The sequence below is a fragment of the Rhinolophus sinicus genome, chromosome 18 (assembly GCF_057876585.1).
Source record: "Rhinolophus sinicus isolate RSI-liver-muscle chromosome 18, RSI-T2T, whole genome shotgun sequence".
Classification (NCBI taxonomy): domain Eukaryota; kingdom Metazoa; phylum Chordata; class Mammalia; order Chiroptera; family Rhinolophidae; genus Rhinolophus; species Rhinolophus sinicus.
The window spans coordinates 71657880-71667754 of NC_142518.1; the positions used below are offsets into that span (position 1 = coordinate 71657880).

Consider the following 9875-nt stretch of genomic DNA (forward strand, 5'->3'; position numbering starts at 1 on the left):
GAATACAACTAGGATTCTACTAATGAGGAAGAATGCAAAGAGTATAACAGATTTAGGGTGGGCAACTAGAAGTTCTGCCCTAGTCATTATAAATGTGGTACATGGTTGTAAGAAAGCATAAATCATATAATAGAAGTCTGCAAAAGATTGAAAGGGACAACTTCCTGTGGCAGAGAGAATGCAACATATTCACAAAACCCTGTTTCGTTTTCCTCCTGGGTCACAGAGAGACTACGTTCCCCAGCCTCTGGCAGTTTTAGCTAGGTGACTGTGACCAGCAGGGAAGTTTGCCAGACCTGGCCCCTAAAAATTTCCACAGGATTTTCGAACCCTTTCTTTATGAGATTGCTAGCCAGATGCAAAGAATGCAGTGGAGGACTTCAAGGCCAAAGAAGATGGTAGGGACATAGGATGGAAGAAGTTTGAGTCCCCTAATAACTGCTTGGAAGAAAGAACCCTCCCTCTTTCTGACAACGTGATTACCTACATTGAACTTTGAGATCAGCAAAATAAACTTTTGTGGTTGAACTTCTGAGATTTAGGGGTTGTTTATAGCACAAAACATTACGTGTAATTATTAGAGCCCTCACTAATACATCAGCCTAGAGATGATCTTCTTTAATTTATTTGCATTTATTATTCCAAGATTAATACTTGTATAAAGGTGGCTTTTTAAAAATATGTATATATTACATATTATATGGCACACAGGCACTTTATTCCCAAATATCTTCATTCCCAAAATTATCACTAATGATATTTAAAATTGGCTTTCTAAGTTAAATCAGAAATCTAAGTTTAAATTTAATACGGGAGAATTTTAATGAACAAAATTTGCTAAATTTATTTCAGACATACATACGGGGGTGCCAAAAAATTGTATACAAGTGGACACTTTGGTCAATGTTGCTCAAGCAGTAGTTCACTGTAATCAGAAGTGTCTGGACACTGATGGTAACCACTTTGAGCACCTTCTGTAATTGCAGAAGTCAAACGTGACTTGTATTCATCTTTTGTTATCAGTATATATTGAGTACTACAATTTTAATACAGTTTTCCTTTCTTAAAATGTGTATGCATGTTTTGGCGCCCTCTGTATAAACAAAGACATGTGAATTTTTAAACATCAATTTTCCCCACATTGAATTGCCTGAGACAAAATATAAGAAGAAGGAATTGCCAATTGTTGACGAAGAGTATGTGAAATGTATACTCTACTGCCAAATCAGTGTTTTTCAGCCTTTAGTGAGAAACACCCATGTCTGTGAAGAAATCTCTGAAACGTTCCTGAAGCGCTTAAGAGATCAATTGAATCAAAGTAGAGGCATATCATGTACTGAAAACAGAAAAAAACATGTGTATAAAAAAGTCTTCTCCATAAAGTAAAGTACAGTTTTAGTGCAATCCCATTGAACATCCTCAGTGAGTTATTTTAACAGAGCTTGACCAGCTGGGTTGTAAATGTACCTGTAGAGGTAAGGTGCCAGATAAGGCAAGGAAAAAATATGTAAGGAGTATTTTAATGTAGATTTTTGTTTTTTAATAACGTGATTTGCTACCACTTTTTATCAAGAATTCACACACTCTAAGGGTTTGAATGGAAATTAAACACACACTTGTTGCCATTTCATTTTAAAATCCCTTAAAAAGGAATATTTCTACCCCTTAACGCTTCAACAGTTTAACTTGGCAATTCTCCCTTCTGTAATTCAGGGAGGGGCCTCCTGCTTTCCCCATCACAGGGAGGGGGCGGAGCATTCTCTGAGAAGCTTGGAAGTGATCCTGTGCTTGGCCAGTCTTGGGGGAGGGACTGCATTTCAGGAGCCTGCGGCTGAGAAGAAGCTTCAAGGTAATGGCTTTCTTAAATCTAGTTATTTTACCAGTGCCCTAGAGAAAAGATGAGAAAAATAGGAATGGTGGTCTTGGAGTGGTGAAAAGGGTGTGTAATTTTGAGAGAATTGCTGGCATTTTTAAGGAATTAATCTTTTAGAATTTTCTGTATTTCCCAATGCTTTAAAAGTCTACAGTGGGAGAAGGGGAGATCAGATTAAAGTCCCTATATTAAGATTTCAGTGCAGAATGGCCGTTCATGCTAATTTATTGACTTGACATTCCATGTTTGTATTTCTGGAATGTTGTTACTGTTTGAATTTTTAAGCATTTATTAATTTACAAAGAAAATGATGAATAAAAATATTTGACAGCATGGGGGAAATACTCTTATGAATTGGTTGACACATAGAAAACTATGTGTCACCTGTATATGAGCATGGAAAGGCGAACAGATATGTAGTTGAGTGGAGATACTTGCACATATACTATATGCATGGTTGGGGAAAAAATCTCAGAGAAAATAAACTCCCATGTTAGTCAGCATTTCTGAGTGGTCAGGTTACTAGTATTGTAATATTATTTTTTCGCCTATTTCAGGATCTTCAGAGTAGATTTCCCCTTGATTATTTTTATAATCATGAAAGAAAAATGAAGCTGAAACAACATACACATTTTATTTCAAACACATGAGCATTCACAGACACACACAGTCATACAAACATGCCCCCTCCTTGTTTTGTTTTGTTTTTGCCATAGTGGACATTTTCCTGCACCTCATCAAGCGTGTAACCCTAGTTGCTGCGTTGGCTACAGCCTTGCATGTATCCTCCTTGCAACTCATTCTTTCAGATCTCATGTAAGGCTGTGGTTGGCAAGAACTATTTTTCTGCATCTTTTAAGAATGAGACAGAGAATGTATTTGGCTTATTTCTATAAGCAGTTTTTAAAATATTATGTGGTGTAACTATACAATGGAATATTATATATCTGGAGAATGGAAACATAGAAACATGACCTTCTACATGTAGTGATTTGAAATGTCTGATAAATAGCACAAAGTGAAAAAGTAAATTATAGCATAACATTTGTCATATGATCACACTTAAAAATAAATATGTGTGTTACTAAAACATGTATGCTACTACAATACATGCAACAAACCTGAGAAAACATATCTGCCACACTATTAATAGGATCATTTGTGTAGTTGGAGAGACAGGGCAAGCTTTACTGCTCTCTATTTAAAATATTAGTATATACTTATTTATTTACTTGTTTTTCATCGTCAGGGAAAATACTGAGAAAAAATGCTGCAAATGTGGGAAAAAAACATTTAAAATAATTTGTAAAATATCATGTGAAAAGCATTTATGTAGAATGATGTTGAAACTGTGTTCTTAATTGAGATCTGATGTTGGTTTGAAGTGATAAGCATTTATACATGGAAACAATTCTAGAAATATAGAAAATATTCGTAGTGATTATTGTATAGAGTTGTACTTTATTTTGCATATATCTTTCTGCATCTTTTCAATTTTTAATAAGCTCCTGGGTGTTTTTATAACCAGAAACGCTGTAGTTGAAGTCATTATGATCCTATTATAATCCTACAAAACAAAACCCTTTAGCTTAGACTAGAAAATTCTGGAAGCCTGGGAAGGCTTCTGGCCGGCTAAATCTATTTCCTAACTCTTCTCTCATAAAAAGGATCTGATGGTGCCTATGCCTCCTGGGGTGGCCGCAGTTCTGATTCTGGCCACAAGATGGCACTTTCCAAGTTCCCTAAAATTTCTCCAGGCAACCATTTTTATGAAAATGGCAAAGCAATGAAACATATTTTTGTATTAGTGGACTATGAGACAGCAGGTAGAGTATTGTTAAAATTCCAATTATAAAATTATTTATATATATATATATATATATGGAAAAATCCACAAGGTGATTAATGCGAAGATTGAAACAAAATCTACAATCTGGCTCAGAGTAGACACAAGGCAATTGTTACTTCCCTTCTCTCTTGTCCCACCTCACACTTTCTCAATCAGAGAGATGATTTCAAAATGAACCAGATAGCATAACTGTATCACAGACAGAATTTAAAACAATAAGAACAAGAAGGAAAGTAAACATGGCATCTACATCACAGATGAGATGAAATCTCAATCCTGTATTTCAGAATGACATGCCTTCTAAAGTTTTGGTAGGGAAGTTTCTCTTAGCTTTTTCCATTTAATTAGTTTGAATGTCTGTCTCCTTTTGGACAGTCTTTCTTCTTTTGGAGTGAGAATCAAGACAACCGGATTATAGGACCAGATACTCTATGATCCACGTAACACTGGGTAAGGCTCCTCCCATTTCATGAAAACATTTCACATTAAAAATTTGCTGAGAACTTGAGGTATAATTTATTTTTATTCCTGCTCTGCAGCCATAGCATTTTAAATTAAAAGCCACATTTCATACTAAAACCATGTTAGGTTGAAAATTTGAGGTATAATTCATTTTGCTCCCTGTTTTATAGCCACACCAATTTGTAATTAAAAGTCGTAGTTTCTAGTTTAGGGAAAGAATCTCATATGTTAAACCATTATGAAGAAATTGTGCAACAGACTCTTCAGATTTCTACCTGAGGTCGTAGCCAGCCATTCATTCTCAAGAAATCTTTGATAACTATCTTTTCCAATAAGTAAACATAGCAACCATTCTGAATCTGTGCCTTCTAAGCTCATGCTTTTAACAAGGTCATTGTACTACTGTCTGGTTCCAGGAGATCCATACTCCATTATCTTTGCCTGCCTTGGGTGAACAGGAAAGTATCACTAATATAAAGCTATGTGTTCAGTTAGAACAGTGCTTCTCAAGGAGTTCTTGGACAAACTGCATTACGATCACTTGAAAACTTAGAAATACAAGATGTTAGGTCCTATCTAGACCTTCTTAATAAAACTCTCAGGATAGGGCCTAGAAATCTAGTTTATTAAGACCTCTAGATGATTCTGACACCTCCAAAATTTATAGTCCCACTGCCGTAGTATAACATTAGGGGCACAAATGTCCCAAAATATCTAATGACATAAATAGAGCCCCTGATACAACCACTGCAACCTTTCCCACCTCTGCCAGCATGTACACAAATTTACTCCTTAATAGTCATGTGCAATAATAAGGGCAAATTCTTGAATTTGAGGTATTATAAACCACTTCTCCAATTCTTTTCCCCCACTTTATATTGTGCTGCATTTTCTCTTCCATCTCATGCCTCGCTGAGTATTATTTCCTTTTGTCTATTCTCTATTTGCAATTGCTCACCTTCTGCTCTAGCAAAATAACTTTATTTGCTGATACTTTTCTTCTTTTCTTGTTCCCTATTTCAGTATCTTCCACATTGTCACATTCAAACAACAGACTCAAGCGTCCTTGGGAAATTCTGCTGGAGGAGAACAGGCTACACAAGCTGTAAACACTTTGTAGTTCTAAGACAAAGGAGACTTTGGTAAGACTGTTGTTTCTGATAGGAACTGCCTTAGCAGTGACGAGAGTAGCCAGACAACTCAGTCTCTGATAATAACCTTGTAGCACACAAATCCAAGTCATGATGGATGCCGAGTATGTCCTATGCAATTGGGAAGACCAGTTATGGCCAGCAAAAGTTTTGTCCAGATCTGAGACTTCATCAAACAGTAAGAGAAAAAAGACATTTTTCCTAGAAGTTCAAATACTCTCACTAGATTTAAAAATTAAAGTGGAAAGCACGGAAACAAAGATCCTAAATAAATCGCAGATTGAAGCCATCACCTCCTCACTAGCAGCACAGTCAGAGGGCAGTGCTCCACCTAGAGAGGAAACAGCCTATGCAAGGTCATTAAAAGTGGCACTGGATATTCTGAATGAGAAAACAAATTCGAATCAAGCAAGCAGTTCAGATGAAGAAGAGGCCACTACACTGTCTCAAAATGTACCACCAGAGCTTTCTGATTCACCACCTCGTAAAAAGTGTAGAGAGCATGAAGGAGACTTATCAGAGTGTCTTGAGGAAAGTAAAAATCCAACATTCCTGTCAGTATCTTCAGAGAGTGATGATTCCCTGTATGATGATAAATCACAGGTGGATGCAACCACTGATACCATTTCAAGTGAAATGGAAACAAAGTCATCACAAAACTGCAGCTGGTACCAAACTTCCCCTTCACTTTCAGAAGAAGATGAAAAGGAGAGCAAGGAAAAGATTGACATATCAACAATTACGCCTTTTCATTCCACAGTTAAAGAGGAGAATGTATGTGTTAAAGATGAGAAGTTCACTCCAACTTGGCCGTCAGGTTTCTTCACTGTGCCCAAAGCTGTGAAAAAGGAGCCAGAGGACATCTGCCCAGAGACCCTGGCTATTTCCTCTGAACGCTCTTCCTTCTCAGAGAATACTGAAGATCCCGGAGAGGGTCCCTCGAACCTACACTCAGACACCAGCCAGAATCAACCTACTGTGGAATCAGAGATTGGTGCTGCAGCATCCTCCAGGTATTGTTCATGGGAATCTCAGGTTTTATTTAGTGCCTCTAACCACGTCCTGGATTATTCACACCTTGTGAATAATGAAAGAAGTCTTCAGAGACTGGATTTTGAGGAACTTGGGGAAGAACTTCAAGCTTCTGACAAATCAGGGTATCTAAATCTTATTGATGCTTCTGTATTAGATGACAGTGAGGAAGATGAAGAAATTCCACGCTTAGTTTTGAATTATGGGCCACGTTCATTTGAAACAGGAATGATAGTCTGGTTTAAATATCAAAAATACCCATTCTGGCCTGCAGTGGTAAAAAACATCAGGAGAAAAGAGAGAAAAGCAAGTGTGCTTTTTGTTGAGTCAAGCATGAATCCTGAAAAGAGAGGCATTAGAGTGTCTTTTAGAAGATTAAAGAAATTTGATTGTAAAGAGAAACAAGAACTAGTGGATAAAGCCAGGGAAGATTACAGAGAAAGTATTGACTGGTGCATCTCACTGATTTGTGACTATAGAGTTAGATTAGGTTGCGGTTCTTTTGCAGGCTCTTTCTTTGAGTATTATGCTGCTGACATTAGTTATCCAGTTAGGAAAACAATCAGACAGGATACCTTCAGGGACTTATTTCCAAAGCTGCCTAATGAAGATTGTAGGGAACATAAGGCTGTGACTTCCAAAACCAAGAAAATGTCCTTCCAAAACATTCTCCCTGACCGAATGAAGACTGCTCGGGACCGAGCCAACAAGAACCTAGTGGACTTCATTGTGAATGAAAAAGGAACAGAGAATCATCTTCTGGCCATTTTAAACGGCACAAAAAGGTCCAGGTGGCTGAAATCGTTTTTGAATGCAAAGGGTTTTTCTCCCTGTATTGAAACATACTTAGAGGATGAAAATCAGTTGGATGAGGTGCTAAAATATTTACAAGAAATCTACAAACATATAAACGAAAAAATGCTGGCTCTGATAAGAGAAGATAAAGTTAAATTTATCCTGGAAGTTCTTCTGCCAGAAGCAATCGTTTGTTCAATTTCTGGTGTTGATGGATTAGATTACAAAACAGCTGAAGCAAAGTATTTAAAAGGACCATGTCTAGGATACAGAGAAAAAGAATTATTTGATGCAAAAATCGTACATGAAAAGAGACGGAAACCACTAACAAATGAAGCTCATTAAATCTTTTGAGAGTCCAAACCATAACAGGGAGCTTAATAGATAAGAGTTTTAAAAAGTCTCTCTAACACATAAATACTTTGCAGAAATGGGAGACTGGCTGATGTGTGCACTTCTTTTGTTTTTGTTTTGTTTTTTGTGGTTTTTTTGGCGATCACTATGATCTATGAATATTACTACAGCAACATTTTCTTTTTTTATGCTTCTTCAAAGTGAATTTTATTAACATATTTCAGCAGTTGTACTTTCTTGGATATTTCTAGAATGCATAATTCCTAAATGATTTTTAAGGGAATGTACTATTTTGGGTGGGTTTTTTTTTTTTTTTTTACATTTTTGTGTCTATGCTGTATAGTTAAATACAGTGTGCACAATCATTTACATATTAAGATTTCACTCGTATTAGATATTAAGCAAGATAATTAGAAAAAAGTGTAAGAAACATCAATTATATATTTTTGCTTAGTTTTTTTAAAAAAAATACTGGGTTTCTCTTAAGATAGTTGAATTATTTTTCCTGCCATGCCTATTTATTTTTGGAAAAACTATCTCTGAGACATAGAACCAAAGATAGAGATGCTTTGCTATATATTATAACTAACTATAATTGCTTTTGCAAGAAAACAATCTGGAATTCAAAAATAAAGTAAATGGATTACCTGCATGCAGTCTATATGTGTGTGAATAACATCTCAGCATGCAGAAAATAATTTTGGCAGCCTTAAACAGGATTGTTCATTCTACCCTGGCCTGACATTCAATTTATGGAAGTGTCTATTCAATAGCTGAATGGTTTCTTAAAACAGACAGGCTTTTGGCTGTTTTCATGACTAACAGTAACTGTATCTTAATATAGCCATCTGACCACATGTGGAAGGCAGCTAGAGTGATTGTATTCACAGTCTGGCTACTGCAGAGTATGAGTCCAGGTTGACTGCTTAAAAGCCCATCTAGTTTGATATAAACTGTAGAAAATTCAAGCACTTTGTTCTGAGTCTTGTACCTCTAAATAAATAGTCATTGGTTTCAAATCAAGTAATCTGTATCACCTGGCTTATTTGTAGAATAGTTCCAATTGGTTCCAATAATATAAATGTCAAATGTTAAGTCATTCCAGGCTACCACAAAGAATAGATGGACCAGAATCTGTGAATTTGGAAATGGTTCATAGAAAAAGCCTCCACTTGGCTAAATATGACAATTATCCAAATATATTTGAAAATGCACAGTTAAGAGTTAAAATCTAACTTGAAATAAGACTTGTGTGAAAATAAATGTTAGAAGGGCTACTTTATTTTAGAAACTTGACATAAAAATAAATGCTAAATGCTTAACATGAACTTGTCTGCATTTTAACTCTTAAAGTGAGACAACTGTTACTCTTGAGCTTTTGTACTGTGTTTACATGGCCACTTGTTTATGTAAACTTTGCAAAACTTTAATGGTTTGATTTGTAATAAAACGTTATATCTTTCACCTTGGATGTTCACGTCATTATACTTCCAATTGTGTAGTTACATACCTGGTCTCTCTCTCTCTCATATATATATGAAACATATATGTATATATCAATTGATATGTATATATCAATTATACATATATATGTACACACATATGTATATATGTATAATTGATATATACATATATATAATTTGTATGGAATTTTTGCTTATTGTAGTTATCATTATTTTAATGCTTATTATACATTATCATTCTAAATAAATAGTCACTTTCATGATTGACTTTGCATTATTTAAAAAAAAAGCCTTCCAACTTGTATAAGCTTCAGATTCCACAGAACCTTTCCTGGACCCTGCCTGACAAAAACCAGGACACCTTGGACATATAGCCTGTGTCAATCCACATAGCTTCCTCATGCTCCTGAGGAGGATTTGACAACAGACTATCACAATATATCCTCGGAAAAATACGCTGTATTTACTCCATAACACTGTGTCCCTTTGATTCCAGTATATTACCCACCTTCAGTTTTCTCAGTGGAGCCATTTCCGTCTCTTGGTTCTAGCGTTTTCTTAACTACTTCATTCATGTATTCATTCATTCACACATTTGTTAGTCAGGAAAGCAAGCAATGTGTAGTTTAAAGTTTTGCTTTGAGGATTTAAGGTGCCAGATTTAAGGTGACCCAAATGACAGCATCAGGTTTAAAGTAAGCCGAATGACATTCTCATTTCTAAAATGACTAGGTTATACTACTTCATAATAGAGAGAAACATTTATTAACCTCATAGACTAACTGCCTGTATTTGAAAACCAGAGTCCCAAGCTTCCCAAAATTTGTCAATTCTTGTGTATCTTGTTTGGGGTAAAGAGAGGGCACCTGATTCCTCCCAGGATGTCATTTATATTG

At 35.8% G+C, this 9875-nt stretch overlaps 1 protein-coding gene across 4 annotated transcripts in view; it reads left to right on the top strand.

The window, feature by feature from the left end:
- PWWP3B (PWWP domain containing 3B) overlaps nucleotides 1-8980 on the top strand; it is a 31516-nt gene extending 22536 nt beyond the window's left edge. For all 4 annotated transcript variants that reach the window (XM_019713859.3, XM_019713858.3, XM_088794815.1 and 1 more), the window contains 3 exons: nucleotides 1714-1849; nucleotides 4098-4172; nucleotides 5208-8980. In XM_019713859.3, coding sequence (XP_019569418.2) covers nucleotides 5426-7507 — 2082 coding nt within the window. In that variant the 5' untranslated portion in view covers nucleotides 1714-1849; nucleotides 4098-4172; nucleotides 5208-5425 and the 3' untranslated portion in view covers nucleotides 7508-8980. The remainder of the gene's footprint in view (nucleotides 1-1713; nucleotides 1850-4097; nucleotides 4173-5207) is intronic.
- Nucleotides 8981-9875: the final 895 nt, after the last annotated feature.